At 41.0% G+C, this 24,785-nt stretch overlaps 3 protein-coding genes across 3 annotated transcripts; 1 reads left to right on the plus strand and 2 right to left on the minus strand.

Moving 5' to 3' along the window:
* Positions 1–5,185: 5,185 nt before the first annotated feature.
* Positions 5,186–7,703, minus strand: LOC122654115 (phospholipase D alpha 1-like). The gene has a single exon (XM_043848091.1). The coding sequence runs from the start codon at positions 7,701–7,703 to the stop codon at positions 5,223–5,225; it is 2,481 nt and encodes an 826-aa protein (XP_043704026.1). The 3' UTR covers positions 5,186–5,222.
* Positions 7,704–13,171: 5,468 nt separating this feature from the next.
* Positions 13,172–14,832, minus strand: LOC122655501. Its single transcript, XM_043849688.1, has 2 exons — positions 13,315–14,832; positions 13,172–13,282 (listed from the first exon to the last, which is right to left on the minus strand). The coding sequence occupies exon 1, from the start codon at positions 14,640–14,642 to the stop codon at positions 13,332–13,334; it is 1,311 nt and encodes a 436-aa protein (XP_043705623.1). The 5' UTR covers positions 14,643–14,832; the 3' UTR covers positions 13,172–13,282; positions 13,315–13,331.
* A 6,705-nt stretch (positions 14,833–21,537) lies between these two features.
* LOC122655502 (galacturonosyltransferase 8) lies at positions 21,538–24,307 on the plus strand. The gene is made up of 3 exons (XM_043849689.1): positions 21,538–21,708; positions 21,787–23,037; positions 23,831–24,307. The coding sequence occupies exons 1-3, from the start codon at positions 21,538–21,540 to the stop codon at positions 24,104–24,106; spliced, it is 1,698 nt and encodes a 565-aa protein (XP_043705624.1). The 3' UTR covers positions 24,107–24,307.
* The last annotated feature ends 478 nt before the right edge of the window (positions 24,308–24,785 follow it).

A 24,785-nucleotide genomic window follows, 5' to 3' on the forward strand; every position in this document is an offset into this window, starting at 1 on the left:
TCGGAGGTCGACCATGCAAAGACATCCATGTTCGCTTGGAGGAGGTGTCCAAGCCCTTCTTTTTGTTCCTTTCTTAGTAGCGAGCCAACCTGTACGACCTTGGAGGGGTCGCCCCGGCTGAGGGGCCATGGGATGAGGTCTTCCACTGGTCTTCCTCTTCTTTCTGTCAGTTCATCTCTCTGGTCACTGACAATGTTCTCTAGGCAGAGTGCCATTCCGCAGGTGTTACCATTATTTTTTTTTCATGAAGGTGGCATAGTACTCCCTTGCTTTCTTCTGATCTCCTCGGACTTCGCCTACCCCATTCTCAGTGGGGAACTTCATCTTCAGGTGAAGTGGCAATATGACTCCTCTAGAGATGGTCACCCTAGGCGGCCATTGAAGGACACCACGGACTTGATGACCATGATAGTCACTTGTCGAGGGTGTACCCTGAAGGTGATGGGTAGTTCTATGGTACCTCTGATGGAGGCGGTGGCACCTGAGAATCCATGGAGGTACGCGGGCTCTGGTTTGAGCTGATCGTCCCCGAACCCGAACTGTCGATAGGCGTCCAAGGAGAGTACGTCAACAGACGCCCCTGTGTCTATCAGTACCCTATGTACAGGTCGGTTGGCTACCTCCACCTGTACTACTAGGGCATCCTCATGTGGGAAGTTTAGTCCTTCCAGGTCTTCATCCGAGAAGGAGATCACCGCCTCGGTCTTGGCTATCTTGCTTGGCTTCTCTGCCACTCCCACGAACCTGGCATGGGCTTTACCTTTTCTGGTGGACTCTTGCCCCGGTCCTCCAAGTATGGTGAGGATAGGAGGTCCCTTGGTGCCACTAGGTTCTGTTGCATCTCTCTGCTCTTCTGGGCGGTCTCTCTCTCGATCTGTTCTTCTTTCTTCTCATCTCGGTTCTACTCTGTCTCCGTTATGACCTCTGTCTCCTTTTCCTGAGCAGTTGTCACGTCTCCCCGTCACATACTTGTTCAAGCTTCCTGCTCTTACAAGTTGTTCTATCTCTCTCTTCAATTGATAGCACTCACCTGTGTCGTGCCCATTCTCTTTGTGGAAGAGACAGTACTTGTTAGGGTTTCGCTTCTCTGGTCCGACTAGCATGGGCCGTGGCCAATGGAGTAGGTCACGGTCTTGGATCCACATAAGTATCTGGGACCTGGTGGTGTTCAGCGGTGTGAACTCAGGGGTGCTTGCCCTCTCACTTCTCTCTGGGCGACAGTCTGTCCTCCCAGATGGGCGATCGCCCTTCTCTTGTTGATGCTCTGTCCTCGACCTCTTACCTTCTTTGCGATCATCAGGTGCTGACCTCTTGTTGTCCTGCGGCTTGGCCTCGATTATCTTTGTTCTAGCTTGTAGTACCTCGGCCATATTTGCAAATTTATTGCACCGCTCTAGGAGCTCTTTCATAGTCCTGGTCTCATGACATGCCAGGTCTCTGATGCCTCCTGCTAGGGCTGCATGCTGTGTCTGGTAGTCCAAGTCTCGAACCTCCAGGGACTCCTTGGTGAACCTGCTAACGTACTCCCTGAGAGATTCCCCAGGGTTTTGTACCACATTCAATAGATTGACGATGGTCTTCTTCTGCTTGACACTGCTTTGGAAGCACGTGATAAACTGTTCGCATAGCTCTGCGAACAAGCATATAGATCTCGGTCATAGCCTGGAGAACCATAATGTGGCTGCTCCCTTGAGGGATGCAGGGAATGCCCGATAGGAGTCCATGCCTGACCCACCATAGAGCGTCATCATGCCATTAAAGTAGTTGATGTGGTCATTAGGGTCAGTGGTACCACTGTAAAGTTCAAAGGTGGGTAGTCGGAACCTGGAAGGTAGCGTGGCTGACATGATCTCTGTCGAGAATGGGTGTTGTCCAGCTATGGAATGTGTCTCGCCTTTGGTCTGCTTCTTCAGCCCTTCCAGCTTCTCATCCAGGTCGGGGAGTCTTCTATCGAGCTCCTCATCCCGTGTCTGTCCCTCACTCTTGGCTGGATGTTCGCTGTGACCCCGTTCACGCTCTCTCTTGGATGTCCCCTCCCGCCTTGAGTGTTGGCGGGATGGTGAATGGTCACGCCGTGATGAACCCTGTCGTGAAGGTGAGGGGCTTTCCTCTCTGTAGGTCCGACTTCATCGTGGTATGTGACCTTCTTCAAGTCGTCCGTCGAACACAGACCTCCAGACCGATCTCTGCTGGCTAGACACCCTCACCCTGGGTGTTGGCGTCCTCCGACATTCTGACCGTGGCAAGAGGTCTCTTGTTCTCGTGGGACGCTGGGAAGGCTCCCCCCGCTGCGGAGTGGGGGTTGCCCATTGCGCAAGTCTCTCTGATCCCACGCCCCTGGGAGATGATCTCCTAGGGTTCAGCTCTTGTCGAGGTACAGACTCCACCCTTGCTGATGGTGAAGTCCTTCGGCGGTGAGAAGTCGCATGCTGTGTCAGGTATTCTCCAAAGAGTCGTTGTTCATCGAGGATCTGTCATTACAGGTCTTTGATCTGACCCACAGTGGCTAGACCATTGGGGTCAGGTATCACCTCCACCACCACATCGTCTACTGCATCATTGTTGGGCTCGTCGACCACAAATTGGTCATTAAGGGGGATCTCTTCCTCCAGAGGGACATGGTCCTGGTCATTGGCTCTGCCGAAAGAGCACTCTGGGGTGGTGATCCATTCCTTGCTCCGTTGTTGGTGGTGGTAGTCTTCCTTCGTGCCATTGAATGAATATGGAAGCGAGCTAGTAGCTATAATGGCTAGCGTCGTTCCCACAGACAGCGCCAATCTGTTACGTCAAGAAATTGTCGAGTGGTCCTGCGAGTGCCGTCACCTGCAAGTGGACCAAGGGGTCAACAGAGAGAACCGGTGTGGTTCCTGCCTAGGGCTCTCCGATGCCAAAGTTAGATCTCCTGAGCAAACAGATGAATAGTGATTATTCAATATGAGTTTTGATGTCCCCCAATGGGGTTGTGTACCTTGTCTTTTATAGCAGTGTATGGCGGTGTGGAGAGTCCCAGTTTGATGGCTATTGTGCCGTTGAGTGGATAGAGGCCCTGGGTAACGGGGCTCTATCCTGATTGGCCACCTCCCCGCGGGAGGGAGTGTCCTGGTGGTATCAAGATCCTTGGTGGATAGATACCCGCGTGTGGTGATAACGTCATTGGTACTTAAATCCGTCTGAGTGACGTGACTTCTAAGCGATGGCCTAGAGTCCTAGTGGTGACATGAGTCTGTAGTGACACGATTGGGTCATAAACGAGTAGCCCCGGTGTCCGTGTACATCACGTCTGCGTCCACGATGCCGCGCCTGGGTGCAAGCCACTCCTGGGTGTAGGTCGCACCTGGGTGTGGCCGCGCCTGGGTGAGGCCACGCCTGGTGCAGGCCACGCCTGGGTGAGGCCGCGTCTGGGTGTGGTTGCGCCTGGGTGAGGCCGCACCTGGGTGAGGTCACGCCCGGGTGGGACCCCCAGTTGGTTCTCCTTGGTTCTGGAGCGGGTCGTTCTGTGACGCGTGGCAGCCGCTGATTGGTCCGGTGAATCTTGGATGTATCAGGTTGTTTTTTTCCCTTCTAATATCTAAGAAATTTGATCACAAAAATTTTAGTTATCATCACTATGGAAAAACTTCCCCACAATGTCATAGTGCAATTTTCCTCTCACATGCATGGTTGAAAAATCCGGTTTTTTAGATGCGACCTGCCTTTTTCAAAATCTTGTGACTTAGGTGAGTCAAACCTAGTTCGGATGAGTATTTTTTTTTTCTTCTTATTTTTTGTAATATCTTCCTTCTTTTTCTTCTCCGAGTGAGGAGGGGGGGACTAAGGCTATGGTTTCTTCACAAGTGAGAAGAAAAAAATAGGCTAATATCGAAGACAAGGAATAAAAATTCTAGGGTATTATTTAGTTTTAGACCAAACTTGTGGTATATGAATAATATATGGCTCAATAAAAAAAAATCCAGATTTGTTGAGTTTCACATGGCTTGGGCAAAAAACAGAGTCAATGAGATCTCGGATTGATTAGACCTAGTTTTGTCATTCTTAAATGTGGGGGCAAGTCTTCATGACTCATTACTAGATTTCATGTTCGACTCAGATGACTCGCCCAAGCCGAAGCCTAGTTTTCCAACTATGCTCACATGGATTATTTTATTATTTTTTTTCTCCTACTCTAAATATGTGAGTCCCATGTCGTTATATTTTTTTCAGGGCATCACTTGGTCTGGTGTGCAGATTCCTCCCCACACTGATGGAAACCCTCCCCCTTATTTTTTATTTTATAATGATTATAAAAAATTAATTTTAATTTTAATTTAATTTCGCATCCTTTCCTTTGATTTGCAAGGGAAATTAAAGGGAAAGGAATTGAAAATTTCAAATCTAAAAAAAGAAACTTTTATTATTAGTACCCACATGTTTATGTCATCAACTCCAAAATCATTCCTTATTTGATGATTAAATTTAAAGAAGGTTTTACTACCAAGTTGTGGGGCACTTGCGCTAGCGCATGGGGGCCACCGGTAATGCATGCATGGTCATCCAAGGGAAGGGGAGGGGTGGTTAATTCATTGCCCCATGTGAAAGGGTGTAGGGGATGCTACCGGGTAACGTTCTTCTTTCCCTAAATTTCACTTTTAGTTTGCAGCCAAATCCTTTAAATATTTTTACGATTCATTACTAAATATAATAAGAAATTTGAATAGTTTAAAGTTTAGACCATAAACAATCATCATGATAATGATTACCAAAACTTCTTTTCTAGATTTGAAAAACTTCGCTTTCCTTCCTTTTAATTCCTCATGCAATATTTACCACAAAAAAAAATCCTCCTACAACCAAACACAACCTCTTAGAGTGTTGAGGTGGCCAAACGAAAGCGATTAATTAATTAATTGTAAAACTTCTCTTCTGAGAAAACTAAGGCAGGCAAGAGCAAAGAAAGAAACAGTATAGAAGAAACCAGCAATCACACAATCATATCACAATTGATTGCAACAACTACATAATACAACTTATCTCTCTGTCATATATATACAACCTATATATATATATATGAATCAATATTATTATGTAGTCAATCATCGATCAGGACTATTATTAATTATTATTTCACTACTTTCTGCAAATTGCAATAGGCATATCTACTATATCTGGATTACAGTTCAAATACATGAACAGGAGGAGGGACGACAAGTGGATATTACTACTGTACGTATTTGAACAAAATCCTATTATGTAGTCAAGATTGAGGGAACTAACGCGGATTTGGAACCAAGAATGCGAGCCTTAGTGTCAGGGAAATGATCAAACCCTGAAAGTGTAGTGACTTCTCCATTGCGAGTGACTTGAATTGGGTACCTAAGCAGATGGCCTGGCAGGTCATGATGCTCTAGATCATCACTCTCTTTGGAGTAAAGATCCCAGTACTTATCAGCGATCCGGTTCACCTTACCAACACATTCCAAACTCCCAGGATGGAGTAAGCCATTGTCAAGCATGCCAAGATGCTCGTACCACAATGCCATCCGGAAGCCATGGATCTGACCTCTTGCAGCTTGCTTGGTTGCTAGGTGATGCGGTTGATATGCTCCCATGGCTATCTCAGAGTCCCTACCACCATCCATTGACCTCTGATTCAGATTTGCAGATCCAATGATAATGTATTCATCATCAACTATCATCATCTTTCCATGAACATAAATCATGAAGCGGCGCTCCTGCTGTGCTCTACTATAATCACTACCCTTCTCTGGTTTATGAGGAGCTTCATATTCTTCACCAACATTCCTACTCTTCATCTCCCTATTGCCAAGGCAAAAGAATGTCAAGTATTCCCTTGGGTCGGCCTCCATAAGCCCCTTAGCGTGGAGGGCCTGAGTGATATCAGTGTACATCATTTCCATTGTTCTCCTCTGCCAATCTAAAATTGGTTGGACATGATCACTCTCTGGAATACCTTCTGGCCACATAGGGACCACAACATAGGCCACAAACCTCTCACCTGCTTCAATCTTACTCACAATCTTCAGTGAGATTTCTTTTGGAATTAGATGCAAGGCACCTATATCTTCAACCTTGATGTCATGCTCTGGCTTCCAACAGAATGAGCTTCCCAGGAAATATTGATTTTCAATGTACACAAAATGCTTTGCTCTTCGAATGGCATTTATGTAGGCATCCTGAATACTTCGATCGATTATGTTGTTCTTTCCACTCACAAGTCCTGCTCTGGCAGCATCCTCTGGTGTTGCAGGAAAGCCGAATGCAGCACCTCCATCGATGGATCTAAATAACTGAACATTCCATGTCTCATGGTCCCCTGGGAACATAACTGGAGATGGGGTTATAATAATGTCTTCAAGGTTGTGGAGCTGAACAAGTACGTTTTTCCCACCTTGCTTCCACCATCTCTGCTCAAAATTGTAAAGGACATCCCATGCTATGGGTCCTTCCAGACGGCAATGGATATCATGCCAGGGCTCTCTTGGACCACCTTTGTGGATTGAAGAACCTTTGAAGTTGGGTTGATGAAAATCATGATGGTGGGCTGTGTTCAAGGTCTTGAAAAGGGAATGGAAGGGTGTATCATATCTCCCATCACAAAGATCAATTCCACCAACAAAACTCACTATTCTTCTCCTTCTCCTCCATTCCTCCTCCTCTGAGGACGACCATGATCTTCTGTTGGGCATCTCACTGTCTACCACCAGAGTCTTTTGGTGATGAGTGAACATTGTGGAAATCTCAAAGCCCTGAACCAAGCTATCCCCAACATCAGGGTCACGGCCACACAAAACACAGTGAACATCACTGTCTCGAAAGTAATCTTCAGTTTCTGTATCATGGGTGTCCATAACACCTTCATTCTTTATCAAACCCACGGAGGTTCTGTCATCCCAAACAAGCATAAGAACCTTGACACCTTCACTAGCCTTCCTCTTGAGCAGCTCCCCAAGAGTAACGTCTCCTCCAGACTTTGGCCTGCTCATGTCCCTTACTAAGGTAATCTTAGTATAGACAGACCACCCAGCTATATAAATCAAATGTTTTGCATTAGTTATCGCATCAAAAATATCCTCCCAGCATCTATGGGGTTCATAGTATTTTCCCCCTGAAAGAGGGATTTTGGGGATGAAGTCGTCTGGGATATGTGCATCTTGGTAAAGAGTAACTCTGCATCCTTGTCTTTGTGAGAAGAATGTGTAAGGGACACCAGGAAATTTGGGACTTGTAATTCCCCTGGACCAAGTAAGTTGATTTGCTACAGGAACATATTGTAGCTTTACATGGATCTTTGAATGTCGATGAATAATATGTTTATGATGTTCATAAATGAATTCCACCCATCTATCTATTTCTTCCCCACCAATGATTTCCTCAACAGGTACATAAGCTCTTCCTACTACTGTTGCCCCAATGGGCTTATCATCTTTAACAGTGAAAATTATATGGGAAGACATATGAGCACAGTAAATGTGAAAAGATTCGAACCATCGAGGGTTGACATGCTCGCGTTTCAGCATTCTTGTCCGCCCAACTCTAGCTTTTCCTATATCAATTGTTGCATATAGTCTAGTACCCTTGCCGATTCCAATTCCATCTTGTACCTTCTCCACAAGCCTGCCAATGAAATTTGGGCCAAATCCCAAGTGCAGCTTATCCACCTCAAAAATGGTGACATGAAGCATTCCGTGGATCAAAATTGGAGCCATCTCTGAAACTTCTACTGCAAAGACCCACCACCGTACCTCAACTAAGTTGGATTGAAGAATAGCTGCTAGCTTTGATCCTCAAGTCATACAAATACAGGGAAGGGGACAGAAAGAACTACCACAAGAGATAGATATACCTTTAACAGATAACAGAAAAGGTTTTTCACCTGACAAATTGGATGGGATGGGAGAGCTTAAGGAAGAAGTGAAATATACATACATATATAAAACCAGTTTAGATAAAAAAATAAGAACTGATCTGGTTTCCAGTGAAGAAGTGGAGTTGTTAACGAAAGTAGGTAAGTGGAGTAGGAGAAACCTAAAAGTAATAGTTATAAATAGATGCTTGAGGAAGCACTTTCGTACTAGTTTGCATCAGCTTCAGATTATCAGATACATTAATCCCTTTGAATATTTGTAACTTCGATCACCAACAACCCTGATATGATGGTCAATGACAACAGTCCATCCTACAAGGTAAGCTCATTTGTGAAAACAATATAAATATATATATATATATAACCAACTACTCTTCTAACTCATCTTGTTTCTGTTACTATTCTTTAGTCCTAGCTACTACTTCTACCATATTTGTGCATGTTTGGGGGAGCTTGAGAGCTTTTCAGGCCTCTGCTTCTTGGATTTTGATGAGAAACCCAATAACCACAACCCCCTCTCTGCCTTCTGCTTAATCCTTGCCTGAGAAGCTCCAACAACAACAACAACAACAACAACAACAACAACCTGCTATGTAGCAATGGCTACTGTTAAATGGTTCAGTTTCGGTTAAACCGTCTAATTAAACGGTCTCAATTTTGAAACCATAATCGAACCATTTATTAAATGGTTTCACATTTTCGATTTAATCGGTTCGGTTCAGTGTTGGTAAACGTCTTATGTTTCTTTTTGCCACATTTATGTACATCTAAGAGGATTAAACGGTCTGGCCAGTTTGGTTTAAACTGTTTATTTAAATGGTCTCAATTTTGAATCCATAACCAAAGCATTTATTAAACGGCTTCACGGTTTCGGTTTAAATGGTTCGATTGGAATTTAGTGAACGATTTCAGTTTGATTTTGACACCCTTAGTGTTGACACCTCTATACGTGTATTTAGAACTTGGCACCTTTTTTTTAATTGCCCCTTATTTTATTCCCAAGAGTCTTTTAAGATTGGGGGTATAAAAGAATTTTAAAAAATAATTGTTGAAGATAACATATCACTGCATCAATATATGTCACTGTCATTCACATTTTTCGACTATGCATATGAAATGATATTATTATCCTCTCTGGAAAAAGATTGTGTTATATTAAAAGGGAAAAAATGTAAGATTACAAATTATTTAATTTGACACCTTGAGGGGTGTCAATAAGAAATTCTCTTTATATAAGAATAAGAGAATAAGGAAGTAGTTTTCTGTATGGGAGTGTGACCTATACAAACACTCCCATGTGTTTATCTCTCTCCTCCTCAAAACAAGGGGACAGAGGTGTCTTTTCATATGGAGAAGGAGAGAGAGAGATTCATGGGAGTGCTAGCATGGATCTTTATCCTCTCAGGTTCCCTGCCCGGTACAATTCATATAGTTCCTCTCATAGGAGGTGAAAATGACCATCTTATCCCTAGCCCGAACGTACTGTCCGGGTGGGGTCCCACCCCCCCCCCTCTTATTAGAGGCACTAGGGAACTATACCAGGCAAGGAACCTGAGAGGATAATTTTTCGTGCTAGCTTAGGCCACACTGTCGGACAAAGTTATTTTTCCCAAAAAAATATTATTTAATCTAACAACGTATGGGGGTTAAGTAGATGTTGATGATGATGATAATGATGCAATCTGCATATATTCATTTATTGAATAATACTTCATACTCAATCTTAAGAGTGTGGGTATCATTGGTCGTCGAGGTAGAAATTTTGGTACCAAAGAACATTACAGCTGTGTTTGGTATGAATTGCAAGTCGATTTCGCATTCTCCGATAATAATAACAATTATTTTTATCATCCGAAAATGCAAAATCGACTTGGGATGGAAGACCGTTAATGGTGTTGTGAACTAATGCCAATTGTTTTCTCTCTCTCTCTTTTGTTCTTAGGGCATTGGATGCATTATAATTAACTAATTTTGAATTATGCAGCCCTTATCATATGGTAGATACATATGCCATATATGATCCATCCAAAGTAATAAAGGATGCTCTCAAAATATTAAAAAATTTACGAGGAAAAGGTTTTAGGGCCAAATTGCAAGTAAAATTTGCAAAGGAAAAATCCAGAAAATATATGATCCCCAATAAAAAAATTTCCTATGACAATTTTACAAATTAAAAAAAAAAAACAATTGAAAATTATATTTTACCATAAAATTTTCTTTTCCAATAATTTTCTGCCGAAACAAACAAAGCCATAAAAGGAAATTTCTTTTCTCAATTTTGGGTTTGAGGGTTCACCAGAGCAGTACGTCATGGTTGGGTTTCTCCTTCCATCCAGCTCTCTGTTTTCATCTTGCTTGACCCTGTTAGAAGTTTACATCATACATGAGTTGTCTTTGTTAAAATTTTAAAACAGTCGGCTACCATTTTTCTTCTGCAACTATGCACTTAATTTATATTTTTATCAAATTTCTTGTTAATAACTTCCACTCTTTGAAAATTATAGATATTGTTCTGTTTAGATCCTTCAGTTAATGTCACATCATTAGTGTATTCTAGAAATGTCTTTTTTTCCTCAGGCATTCCATGTTAAAGGTTGGAAGTGTGAATCAGTATTTAATCCTCTTTGATTTCTTGGGAGGGAATATCTCATTTTTTTTATGAAAATCTTCTTTAATTGCATATAAAGACATCCACTGAAACATTAAATAAAAATATATATGGTTCCCTCCCTTCCTGATCTTCCAAGTCGCCAACTACACCTCCAAGGAAAGGAGGGTGGTGATCTGAGTAGTCATTGCTCTTTCATCTGTTGGTTCCTATGGATTGCTAGGAACGATATGGTGTCTGGGAAGCGGATTTGGTAACCATTCGAACTGCTCATTTCTGAGGGCTCCTGATTGTGGAATCCGATGATAAGGATGTTGTATCCCATCAACAATGGGCTGCCATTCAATCACCATTGGAGATTAGATTGACTGTGGAGGATGTCTTGCATATTTCTTCATATTCTGTAACTTATAATTTTCAGTTTATTTCGAGGGAGATTAACAGCATTGCTGACTTCCTAACTAGGAGGGCCTTGTCGATATCGTGCACGACAATTTGGTTCAATTCCAATCCATGGATTATAGAGATATGTCATACTCTATCCATAGTGTTGTACGTAATCTTGAATAAATCCTCCATTCCCCATTCTGGGGTTTGGGGGTTCTTGCACCAGGAAGAAAAAAAGAGGAAGAAAAGTCACAATACGAGTGGAAAAGTAGGATAAACACACCGTTAAAACTCAATGGTTAAATCTTAACCGTTGAATAAATAAACTTAAATAAAACCGTCGATTAAATAACCCGGCAACCGACTCTCTAACCAAGTAGGGTTCCATTCTCTCTCCTCTCTCACAACGCTGCAAACCATCTCTCCGACAAGTCTCCGACGGCTCTCCATCTCTCCGAAGGCGATTAGTCATCCTTCCCTCCATTTCTGCGATTCTTCTGATCTGAGTTGGAGATTCCTGCTTTTATCCAGGGAATTGGGGGAGATAACTACTTCGCAAGTGACGCCGGACTGAATCGCCTTCGACAAGTCAGTGACGCCGGACTAAATCGCCTTGTCTCGGGCCTAAAGATCAGCATCTTCAATAATTAATATCGAATTACAATAAATCAGATCTTCAATATTTTCTTTTCATCAGTTCCATGCTTCTGTATTTTATTTGGCATGAAAGGAAGCTTGTCCTGCACAACAGCATAAGCATGAGTAACTTAACCCCCTATTGAGTTCTGTTCAACATTAATCGATGGTGTGTTACCGTGCCCATCTCACCGAATTTGTCCAAGTCCAGTTTCTCTGTTTCTGTTGATGCACCTAATCTTGAGAGTCATCCCAACCTCCTAAAATCTTGGTTTTTTGGGATCAAATGATGGGGCATCAGGGGCCAGCATGGTTCCATCCTTATACTTCCTGAACTTTTCATACTCCTCAAACCTGTAAAGCCTAGCAGTCATCTGGGTACCCCCCAGCACAAGATTCTTTGCATCTTCATCTGGGTTCTCCCCATCGAAGTTGATACTCTACTAGCCATCATCGATTATGAGAAATCTTGGCGAGACACCTCCATCCACGAAGCCCTTCAACCCATGCCACACGCCGATGGGTTAGAGTCGCCCTAAGGTGGGGAATCTTAACCCTACAGTTTGAGGAACAAAGATTGGTGAGGGAGGAGATCGAACCAAAATAACTGGGGCTGCTACTACCGTCTAGAACAGAGCATGGAAAGAGGAAACAGAAGAAGCAGAAAAGGAGGTTTTTTTTTTTTTTTTTTTGTTATTTGTTTCATTTTTGGTTTCTTTTTTCTTTTTTTAATTTGCTTTGATCATGGAGGTTTTAGACGTTTAAAGAGAAGACATTCCATTTCAGGTTTCCTAGTTTCTGGGTACTAGATATGAAATTGGAATTACAGAGATATAGAGAGAATGAAGAAAAGATAGGGCTTTTGATTTCAGGGTTTCCTCTTCCACCGAAAGGGGATATTCAAATTAGGGAGGTGTGGTGCGATAACCTTGACGCTGGCAGGTTTTTTGGAGGATTGGAGGTAGAAGAACCTACTCTGATTTTGGAGGATTGGAGGTAGAAGATGGAAGCCCTGCTCTCCCTCTCCCTCTTCCAAAGACGACACGGCGGCGAGACCAGTTGTAGAGAGGAGAAAGAAGAAACCTGCTGTCTCGGTTAGCAGGTTGAATGCTTTTTTTATTCAACAGTTACAATTAAAAGATCAAAAAATAAACGGCTCAGATTAACGTGTTGTGTTTAGTGTTGAGTTTAAGAAATATACCCTTAGCTTAATTTCTTATTTAGATAGGTTTGCTCTGCAACTGTCCATGAACCGTTTATTTGGCTTTCTCATGCGTCCTTCTTCTCTGCATTCTCATCAGGAAGCCATATTTAATGATTATAAATTCCCTTCCATCAAGCCGTTGCCATTACATTCTATTTTCTTCTTGATATGATGTGATTTGACACTAATTTGACACAAATCACCCTCTTTAACCTTGTAATTTGTACCTTCCTAGTCGCATCCAAGAAGATAAAAAAGAGGGAACCTACCCATAACAAAGTAGTAGACTACTAGTAGCTAGCTTGCTTAATTGGCAAGTGAATCCTGCTTGCAGGGCGTTTTTTTATCTAAGAACCAGAAGAACAACCCCTTTAAGTAACTTACTACCACTGTGAAACTTAAAATATTTTCAGGCCAAATGCTCCTCGATCCCTTGGATGAGAGAGAGAGAGAGAGAAAGAGGGGGTGGCAAGAGTTGAAAATTTTGAGTGAGTATATGAAATAACATATTTACTTTGGGAATTTGTCTAACAACTTTAACATCAAACCAAGTGAAACAGGATTTAATTAAAAAAAGAAAAAGGAAAAAGAAAAAAGAAGAAAGTGAAAAATCTAATTAATCTAATATAATTGATCTACCCTTTCTTACCATGCCGACTGATCTGGTGAAACCATCCAATTCCCTTCAAGGCCTTGGAAATCTTTGCAAGGTTAGGCCTGCCCATTCCCAAATTCATCTTCCCTGTTGAGAATTTCAAAGCCTGTAAGCAGCAGAATTGTTCATTCATATCATCATCCTCTTCCTCATCATCCTCATAGTACTCAACTTCATGTTTCTTCTTCTTCTTTGTTTGCTTCTTATCCTTGCTTTTCACTTTCTTCTCCTTCTTTTCCAATTTCACCTTCCCTGTCTCAGTTTCATAAGTCTCCCATAGTAAATCCATCCCTTCTTCTTCATCATCATCATCAACATTCCTTCTTTCCTCATAAAGCTTGCATGCCAATGTCCTCTTCCACTCCTTTTCTTTCCTCATTGACCCAAAGCTCCCAAGGCTGGAACCCAGTACCTCTGGATTCCCATATTCCACACTCAATTTAATTGGGTTTTCATTTACCCTGTTAACAGCTGCCTTGGATCCTCCACCTCCACCCAGTACCTTTGGATTCCCATATTCCAGACTCAATTTAATTGGGTTTTCATTTACCCTGTTAACAGCTGCCGCCTTGGATCCTCCACCTCCACCCACTACTACTAGTGAGTACTCTTCTTGGTTTTCTCCAATCTTGTCGGACACAGTACCTTTTGGTACAATGTCATGATTTTCTTCTTCTTCTTCAGATGGAACTGTATCCTGTAAGAAGCATCCTAGGCTATCTCCTCCACATTTCCATTTCCTCTGACAAACCTCAACTGGGTTTTCTTCTAACTTGTTAGTTACTGCAGCTTCAAGTTCATCTAAACCAATGTCTAGTGCTTGTAAGCCTTTCCCATCAAACTTAGTTTCTAAAACCTCAATTGGGTCTTCTTCTCCTTCTCCTACATTGAAACCAATTGTGTTGAACACCACCACACATGCTTCTAGCTCCTCGAAGAGGCTGAATTCGATGCTTTCGTCGTCAAGTCTGGACCGTAATGTGTGTACAACTTTTCGATATGTGTCAAGGAGGAAGCCCACTTTAGACTCTGAGGTTTCTAGAGAGACCTTGTCATCCAAGATGCCGGGGAAGACAGTTGAGAGAGTAAGGAGGAGGAGAAAAGTGGTGATGAAGAGAGGAGAAAGAAAGGAGAGGAGTTTAAGGAGGTAAGGAGAGAAGAAAAGCAAGTAAGAGAAGTATAGAGGATGAGACAGTATGAAGGAGCAGAAGATGATGAAGTCAGTAAGGAGCAGACTAGAAAAATGAGTCTTGTTGTTCTTGTTAAAGATTGAGAAACAGAATTCAGACATCTCTTCTTTGCAGAAGAGAGAAAAGATGGAGAGAAGTGGAGGATGGAAGAATGGAAGGATGGGAGAATGGAAGAATGGAGAAAGAAATTAGTTGTTACTTTTTATGTTCTGTTTTAGTAAGAACTAAGAAGAAGGAATTAAAGAGAGTGAATTGGGGTAGTGAAACCGGCGTGACTAAAGGAGAGGAGAGTGAAGAGTGTTGTAACCAACCAACAAAGTAACAAAAGGTGACTACTAACATTGGTTGCAAGAAACACCTTTAGAAAAGTCCTTCATACCAAAACCACCAAACCAGTTTCTTTTAACTAAATGACTAGAATGTCCTCATTACCATCCTTATATTAATAATTGCAGTCTTTTCCCTATAATGCCATTGCCATATATGAGTGCATGACCTTTATCACATTTTGTGGAACCTTCTCCTAATTGGGTTTTTCTTTTTTACTTTCTGATAATTAATGAAACTTAGCCAAGATTAGATACTAACTTCATGCATTTATTGAATTGCATGTTCTCACAACCAAGAGGGCCCTAACATTACTCTATTATAGCATCAAAGTGAATGATTAATATGGGGGCATTCTAAGGTAATTATCAGACCTATGTCTTGTTCCATCCTTGCAAATATCTTCATTCTCACGGTGCTACCGCGTAAAGCCTATAGTTACATGAAACTTGTATCGATGGGTCCGATGTTCATCATCATCATCATCATCATCATCATCTTCTTCTTCTTCTTGATTAAATGGGTCCAATACAAATTGCATTTGTAGCACGCGGAAACGTTTTTATGAATGAACAGCTCAATGATTTAGAGGCATGTGAAATTAAAAGTGGTAGTTACAATCGTACTTAATTAATTTCCCCTCCTCGTCATGTTGATTTGAACATTTTACCTAATTCTCTAAAATGCCAAGAAATTAAGGACCAATTTAAACAATTTAATTAATAAAAAGGACATAATTAACAAACTACAACAGTTAGACAACAAACACTAGTCCAAAACAAATCCCTACTAAATCCACTATCAAAAATAAAAATAAAATAAAATCCCAAACTAAATAGAGACAATTAATTGAAAATTAGGGCTGCTTTTGGTGTGCATTTTTCATTTTGGGCAGTAAGGACTGATTATTGATCAGAATATATATATATTTTGCCTGCTTGGGTGGGAAAAGGAAGAAAAATAAATGTGAGTAAAGAAGATTAGGGTTTTGGAAGGTATATAAGTATATTCACAATTCACATGGGGAACCCACTCATGACCACTTAAGTGCACGCTATGCATTCATGCCATCTCTGGTCTCCTCCTTTTAAACCCTACACGGCCCCATGTGTCTGTTGTTACTCACAATTGGGTGGTGAGTCGTCAAAAGCCATATATAGAGGCTATTTTGGGTAAAGAAAAATGCTCCACAGTTCACAGTTTCTTTGTCTCTGCCCTTTTTGACCAACTGTTACACCATTATTTTATTTATTTGACGAGAATACCCTTCTTTAGACCGACTATTTTCCTGCAATATTGCCAGAATTGAATCCGATCCCTTGGGCCCTTGGCTCATTAATGAAGGACGATGGATGGACTTCCATCCCACCATCATCATTTAATTAGCGATGAGACCCCTTCCTTTGTTCCCACATTTGCATTAGAAAGTAGTTTTGTGTTGCTCTCTACTTTATGGAAGTTTTCCCTTTTTAGTCAACTCTCTCAACAACTATGGGAGACTATGGATTGAACCAAGCAAGTAACGGTAACCTAGCTAGATAAAATTATGGTCGAAGGAGGTGAGCCCACCCTGCCCATTGGCCGATTTTAAGTAGGGGTGTAAATGAATAGTTAAAATCCATTTTCGTATCTGTGTTTATATCTATTTAGCACTATCCGAATCCGTCCAAAAGTTAAACGGATACGGATATGGATAGGCTATAGCGATCCAAAAAAATATATTTACATGTAAACGGATAAAATATCCGATCCGTATCCATATTCGTTTAGCACTATCCGAATCCGTCCGATAGCTAATTGGATGCGGATGCGGATATGGATATAATACTATCCGAGCCGAATCCAATCCGTTTACAGACCTAGTTTTAAGTAACCTAAGATTGGATCAAGTGATTTGCCTGAAATGAATTGGAATTGAAATTGGAATTCCTCGAATTCGATCACCGACTCCAATTGATTCCTAAAATCCTTTGTTGAGTCGCTCATTATTCATGTTTGATATATCTTTAGTTTTTTGCTATTGTTTTCTTCTTTAATTTAGTTGGTAAAATAGTAAAAAACTCAATGAATCTTAATTACCTCTTGTAGCAAGATCCAGTACTGTCACAAGTGTTGTGGTGTTTCTGTTCATGCTCAAAGTCAGGAGATAGAGTACATAGCAATGGCTAAAGGTACTAATATGCATGCATGAAAATACACAAGACCCATGCCCATGACGGGGATGTATTTTATTGAATTGGACTTAATCTTGACTATCTTTACTAAATAAAAAAATAAAAAAAAGACTAATCTTGAATATGTCCTCTGTATCCAACGGTCAGTAAGTAGTTGACACATCATCTATCCAAGTGGTAGTGGTAGAATAAAAATGTGTTAACAAACCATTGTAACAATAATATTTTACAGAATTTAAAATTTGAAACAAAAAAATCATATATTTTGAAAAGTCTTTTCTTTTTCTTCTTAATTTCAGTTGCCCGCTGGGGTACTCTGGTCAATCGGATTGGATAGTTGTCAATCCCATATCGTCGGATTTTGATTAGTTCCTCAGTGGTGGTGGGTGAAGTAGAGCTCGGATGACCGAATTTACGAAACAAGTGTTCCCAAAATTGATAACCCCTCACAAGTCACAACCCCCCATGGGCCAAGGCAATTGGCAAGCAAGAAGAGTCTTTGTCTCCTCTCTGCAATGGACTCGAACCCCTCCCCTACCAAGAACCAATTTCTTGGACTAGGCTGATAATCCACCTTCCTCTGATTCTTTGGTGGCGTATTGATGAGGCAATCAATGTAAGGATAACGGTAACATAAATCATGGTCATTGACCTAATAGCGACGAAGAGCTCAGTATAATTGACATCGATGGTGATCTCGTGATATATATATATATATATATATATATATATATATATATATATAGAGAGAGAGAGAGAGAGAGTAGTCTGATATTTAATTATTTTTAAGGAAATAGTTGTATTTAATAAAAGCAAAGACGATGTAATGGTTTAGGTAATAATAATCTGTTATGTGTCTAATGGGACTTATTCTAGTGTATGGACGCCTAGTATGAGATAGGTTAAAGGACTTGATTTAACGCGTTCTATTAGGTTCAGAGCTTTTGACGTATCAATCAATTACCTAACATTATAATAATAATAATAAAGACAAACCTCCCCCACAAAATGCATCAAATGCTGTTAGATTAGAATATTTGTCAAAAGAAACAGGTCGAATTAGAATTGGAATTGGCGAACCCACATGCTACACATGAAAAAAAATGTAATTAATAAGCTAATAAATAATATTTCTTTTGGTAGGGGCATTGAGAGGGGGGATTTTTCATTTTGTAGGGAGACAAGGCGGTCATTTCAAGGAGCTTTGTTTGGGATGCAAGTTGTATATGTGACTAGACAATGTTCTTTTCCCAACAATTAATTAGTAAGACTTAGAGGACAACTGCTAGCATAGCTGGCTTGAGGCTTGTGTAGTTGAGCTAGCCTCCCTCGGAGGTTTCGAGTTCGAGACCTGCAGTTCCTCATCTTATTTAAAATGTAAGCAGTCAATTATGGTTCTCGTCACAAAGTCGTGCCTCTTGATGAAGTTGTCCAACTTCAATCATCTGTTTCATCAAAAATACAATCAAATGGATTGTATGACAATAATACTTTTCAAAAATCCGGTACAATAAAACGCGCAAGACAATGATACGATACATGTTTAATACGATTGCTATATAAAAATTCAAGAGCAAAAATATAAACATATATACACTATAAAACATGCATGTACACCTAATAAATACAATAATAACATTTACTGATGTGCCTAAATATATAGTTTGATCAGTTAACAGGCCTAGATTCATTATAATTTTTATTGTAGAACTTAAAATGGGTAATCAAAAGGGATGGACAACAACCTTAAGTGTGGATGCCAACGAATACAATATACGTATAAGGAATCATGGTCCAGTGCATGTGCAGAACTAAACCGATCTTGAATGGAGAAGGTCAAGGGGCATTCGATCTCTTTGGGATTTGTTCATGTTAGCTTGATGCAACAATGTAGTGTCGTTCCTTTCACCCCAAAATTATGGAATTAGTTTCATTCCAAAGGATTGCATACTCCCTGCACTTCACTTCTCATGGAGACCTATTTATACTTTTCTGTTAATGGTTACTACCTCCTCCTTCCCCCCCTAAGAGTAATGGATGGTGTGGTTTGTGGAGCACTAACCTTAAAAGGGTGTAGATGGATCATACGTAATTATAAAACCTATAATGGCTTTGAATGCTGGGATTCCCACAATGGCCACTACAAGCACTAATAGTTAAAAACATTTCAAAATAGAATTCTACCATGAACCACCGATTAGTTAATATTTCCACGTACATCGATCAAATGGTTAAACTAGGAAACATAAAAAAGGTGAAAAGAAGAAAGATTAAAAATACAAATCTTAGTGGATCCATTAACCCAAAATAGAGTTCCAGAATCAGGCCATCGTAAAGTGGAAACCGTCATGAGCCATGGCATTGCAAAATTGATTGAAGAGAGAGATATATAGATGCATTTGAAACTTATAGAGTGGAAAGATTCTCGCTGGTCGAACGGAGATGGTGAATCTGCCGCTGCAACCGCCGATGGAGCTTCTGCAATCAATGGGAAAAGACATGGAGAAGGGGAATCGACTGACACAAGGGAGTATTAATCTAGTATTTTGAGTTCGTAGGTGCTCCGGTGTTTCAAATCTCTTCTAAAGCAGCGGTAAACCCATGCCCTCCCTAAACCTCATTCTGATTCGAGTAACAAGGCAGGGGAAGGGGTGGTAATTAAGGTCAAACCCCTAATAGGGGTATATTAGTCATTTTAAGTCATGAATTACCAGCATCGTACCACTTAACGGGAATGATATAACGGAATGGGGCTGACTGTAACAACAAACCAAACCTCAGGTGGTGTGGCTGTATAATTTAGAAACATAGAGAGTCATTTTATATTTAATACAAACCTTAAAGGGTGACAGTGTAATTTTTCCAATATAAAACAAAAAGAAATGCCTAAACAAGTTCCTTCATTGAATTTGAATCCAACAATTAAATTGACTTGGGGTTAAACAACTCAAACACAACCCAAGTCATAGGATAGGAATATAGGATGATTTATCAAGCAAAAACCAAAAATCCGACCATCCCTATATACTTGATCAGTCTTCTTTTTTAGAGAATGGGTACGTGCCTCGATCTTCTCTGCCTTCCCCTACCCCAATAATCATATTTTGGTTGGTTGATTGGTTGGTTGGTTGGCCGGCCACTGTTTTGCTGTGGCTAGCTACCACCGCATGCAGCCAGTACGTACTGCAACTACTTGATTGGCCATTGATCGAAGAATCGCGATCATTGATCACATCATGCATCAAGCTAGGGACAAGAAATAGTAATGACAATCTTGGCTGGCAAAACAATTTGATCGTCTTGTCTTAATCGGCGGCACCTGGACGACATAGTCTACAATTAATGTAGCTAGCTAGATATGCATGCACAGAAATATATGCATATCATTCTCAGTTTGAAGTTTGAAGTGATGAATCCACATCATATCATTTCCTAAACGTACAGCGAATATATGCTTAGAATTTTTAAATCACCGTACCCTTGTTGTATACATGGAGAAAAAAACCACAGAGCTTATTGATAGAGAGAGAGAGCATGCTTGCATATTTTCTCTAATAGCTAATTTGAACCTTGAAGGATATGCCCTGTTAATGGGCTATCTCTAATAGGGTGGCCAGGAAGAAGGTTGCAAGCCCAGAGTGCATGGTGGGCGTGGGTTTAGACGGATCTTTATCACCTCCAGTTTGCTGACCAGCCCAGTTCCCCAGTTTCTCTAACAAAGGGGGGCTGAAATGACCTCTCTACCCATGCCCAAACACCCTGCCCGGGTGGGGTCCACCATCCCCCTATTAGAGGAACTGGGGAACTGGGCCGGTCAGCAAACTGGAGGTGATAATTTTCCGGGTTTAGACTGTCTTAATTTGATCCATAATGTCGCCCTCTTAACTTGATTTATTGTTAACCCTAGCTATCATCAGTCCTTAACCACTATCCAACCTACACAATGTAACTAACTGCATCTTCACCAAAATATATATATATATATAACCACATGGATCTCCGACCTTAACCTCCTACAACCTGTTGGCCGGATTGTTAACCTTAGCTATCATCAATCCAGGCCCGGCCTGGCCTGAGCCTGAGCCTGGGCCTGGAAATCTAGCTCTGACCCAATCCATGGGTTGAAAAGCCCAACCCAGACTACTAAATGAGCCGGGCTCTTGTTGGGTTTCAAACTGGGTCGGGCTAAACCAGACCCACAACTTACACCCGTAAGTTTAAGCCTTGCCATTATCCGTTTCCCTTGCCCCGTTTCGCTCTTTATAAAACAGAGAAATACTACGTTCGTAAGATCGTATGGTTGGTTACTGTCTACATTGACGCTTGACACTTTCCAGTGATAGAGATGAGATGAGATGAGATGAGATGAGATGCGATGCGATGAATTTTCAGGGACTAAATGCATCTCCGCAAGAGACAGAGACAGTGTAACTGTAACCCCACTTCACTCTCTCAAACCGAAAATCTCCTTCAGTGAAGGAAAAAAAAAAAAAAAATGGCGAATATCGCAAAGCTTCCAGACGACGCTCGAGCGATCCGAAACTTCGTATTTCCCTACAGATCCTTCATCTCTGCCATCGCTTTCATCTCGGTTTTTCTCTTCACTGCTCTCTTTCTCTTCTCTTCTTCTTCGTCATCGATAACCGATTCAGTAGATGTCAAGCTGGTGAGTAAACATTTTTTTTTTTTTCCTTCTGTTTTTTGGGTAAAAATTTACTGAATCTATTTGGTTTTGTTGTATTAGGGTGTGGTTTCTTCTCGTTTTAATCGCGTCCACTATGTTCGGAGATCCGTGCTTGCCGTGAAGTCAGATCCCTTGAAACCAAGAGTGGATCAGATCCGGAAGCAAGCAGACGACCACAGATCTCTAGCCCTCGCTTATGCTTCGTTTGCGCGAAAGCTCAAGCTCGAGAACTCCAAGCTTGTTAGGGTTTTTGCCGATCTAACTCGTAACTATACAGATCTGATGTCTAAACCGTCTTACCGGTCTTTGTTTGATTCCGATGATGTTTCGATTGATGAGTCTGTGCTTCGCCAGTTTGAGAAGGAGGTGAAAGAACGGATCAAGGTTACACGGCAAGTGATTGCAGAGTCTAAAGAGTCTTTCGATAATCAGCTGAAGATTCAGAAACTTAAAGACACTATTTTTGCTGTCAACGAGCATCTCACCAAGGCTAAGAAGCAGGGGGCTTTCTCTAGCTTGATTGCTGCGAAATCGATTCCCAAGGGCCTGCATTGCGTGACCATGAGATTGATGCAAGAGCGTATTGAGAATCCGGACAAGTACTCGGAGGAAGGGAAATTTCCTCCGCCGGAACTGGAGGATCCCAATCTCTACCACTACGCCATTTTCTCGGATAACGTGGTTGCTGCTTCTGTTGTGGTTAATTCGGCAGTAAAGAACGCGAAGGAACCCTGGAAGCATGTGTTCCATGTTGTGACTGATAAGATGAATCTTGGGGCAATGCAGGTAATGTTCAAGATGAGAGATTACAATGGAGCTCACATTGAGGTGAAAGCAATTGAAGATTACAAGTTCTTGAACTCTTCTTATGTTCCGGTGCTCCGTCAGCTCGAATCTGCGAATCTTCAGAGGTTTTACTTCGAGAATAAGCTCGAGAATGCCACCAAGGACACAACGAACATGAAATTCAGGAATCCCAAGTATCTATCTATGCTGAATCATGTGAGGTTCTATTTACCAGAGATGTATCCCAAGTTGCACAGGATCTTATTTTTGGATGACGACGTGGTTGTTCAGAGAGATCTTACAGGGTTGTGGGCGATTGACATGGATGGAAAGGTCAACGGGGCTGTTGAAACATGTTTCGGGTCATTCCACCGGTATGCTCAGTACATGAATTTCTCACATCCTTTGATCAAAGAGAAATTTAATCCCAAAGCGTGTGGATGGGCCTATGGTATGAACTTCTTCGATCTAGATGCGTGGAGAAGGGAAAAGTGTACGGAACAGTATCATTACTGGCAGAATCTGGTAAGACTGAAAACCTCTTTAAATTCTACATGTTTTGGTTCCTAACAAACTGAAGGCTTGCAGAATAATTTTAATATCACTGACTGAGTCCATAACAAAAAATTTAGCAACTAGCATTAGGTGCTCACTGAACTGAGATTTTTATTCTGTTCAAATCATGGGATCATCTATAGCTTTCAACCATGATGTGTCTGTGATGGATCCTAAGGATTTCTTGCCCCTCCCTCCCAACCCCTGCTTTCTTTATGTTGCTCTACTTATAAAATGAAGTCTGATTTCCTTTAATTTAAGGGTAAAATTTAGAAGACTCGTGGCTAATAACTCTTACAAATAGCAAACTCTAAGGAGCAAATTAACATTTCTGGTTACTTATCTAACATCCAAAAAATAAAAAATCTGGTGGTTTCTATAACAAGAACTGAAAACCCTCTTCATAAGTCCTAATGATGCTAATTTCATCATACACGATTTTGCAGTTTATCTCATGGTAATACAAAAGGAGGTCCTATTTGCATCAATTGGCCATTTGTGTCCTTCCTCTTGGCTGATTTCTAATAACTAATTATCTGTTCTACCTCCTCTGCTTTTAATTATTTGGTTGTTAGGAGAAGGAAGATAAGCAATGTGTGGGTCCTGTAAAAGTTAATGTACTTGTATTTATTCTATATTCATGATGGCTCTGATGGATTTGATTGATTCCTATCTCTTTGTTACAACTTTTTTATAATTATATATCTAGCCCTTGTTTGATGTTTTTAACTGGCTCCGCGGAGATGCTGGAATTGTGTTGCAGAATGAGAATCGAACATTGTGGAAATTGGGGACCCTGCCCCCAGGCCTGATCACATTTTATTCGACAACCAAGCCTCTGGAAAAATTTTGGCATGTTCTTGGACTTGGGTATAATCCAAGCATCAGCATGGAGGAGATCAGGAATGCTGCTGTCATACACTTCAATGGGAACATGAAACCATGGCTTGATATTGCCATGAACCAGTTCCGCCCCCTATGGACAAAATTTGTGGACTATGACAATGAATTTATCCAGACTTGCAATTTTGGTCTCTAGATGAAATTGGTCATGCATGGTTTCCTATGCTGAGCATGAGTCATCAGAAAATCATGGATATGCTAAAAATCAATTCTCCCACAAGTAGTAGTTGGTTTCATGAGGTCTGACGCAATTGTTCAGACTGATTAAAAAAATATATGTATGTATTTTTAATTCATTGTGGTAGATATTTCAAGTTTCAATCTAATTGTTATGTTCTACTACTACTGTCTGTCTTCTGTACATGTCCTTGATATTTACTTACAAGGATTGTTGTTGTTGTTGATCAAGGTTGCTGGATAGTAATAGAGTACGTAGTAGGTCTACTATTGTTCCAACAGGTCTGTTTGCTTCTTCTTTTAAAATTATATGGTTAAACTTCATGAAACATTTGGTGGTAGTGAAGAAATAGGAAGGTGATCTCTCCGAACAGATGATGTTAATAGATAGTGCTTTCATTGCACATGATATTCATTCTCTTTTATTTCTTGTGGTAGTAATGTTTTCCTCCAATCGTCCATGTGTTTAAATCTGAATGCTTATTGCAAAATTTGTTGTGATGGATTAGAGAGGTTTATATTCCATTTTCTAATACCTGCCTGTTATTGTGCCTTGTATATCTGCTTTAGATTTATAGATTAGACTGGGAAAACCACAGAGCTGTTCTCCACTTCAGGCCATCTAGAGTGGGTACTGG

The sequence above is a fragment of the Telopea speciosissima genome, chromosome 3, assembly GCF_018873765.1.
Source record: "Telopea speciosissima isolate NSW1024214 ecotype Mountain lineage chromosome 3, Tspe_v1, whole genome shotgun sequence".
Lineage (NCBI taxonomy): Eukaryota > Viridiplantae > Streptophyta > Magnoliopsida > Proteales > Proteaceae > Telopea > Telopea speciosissima.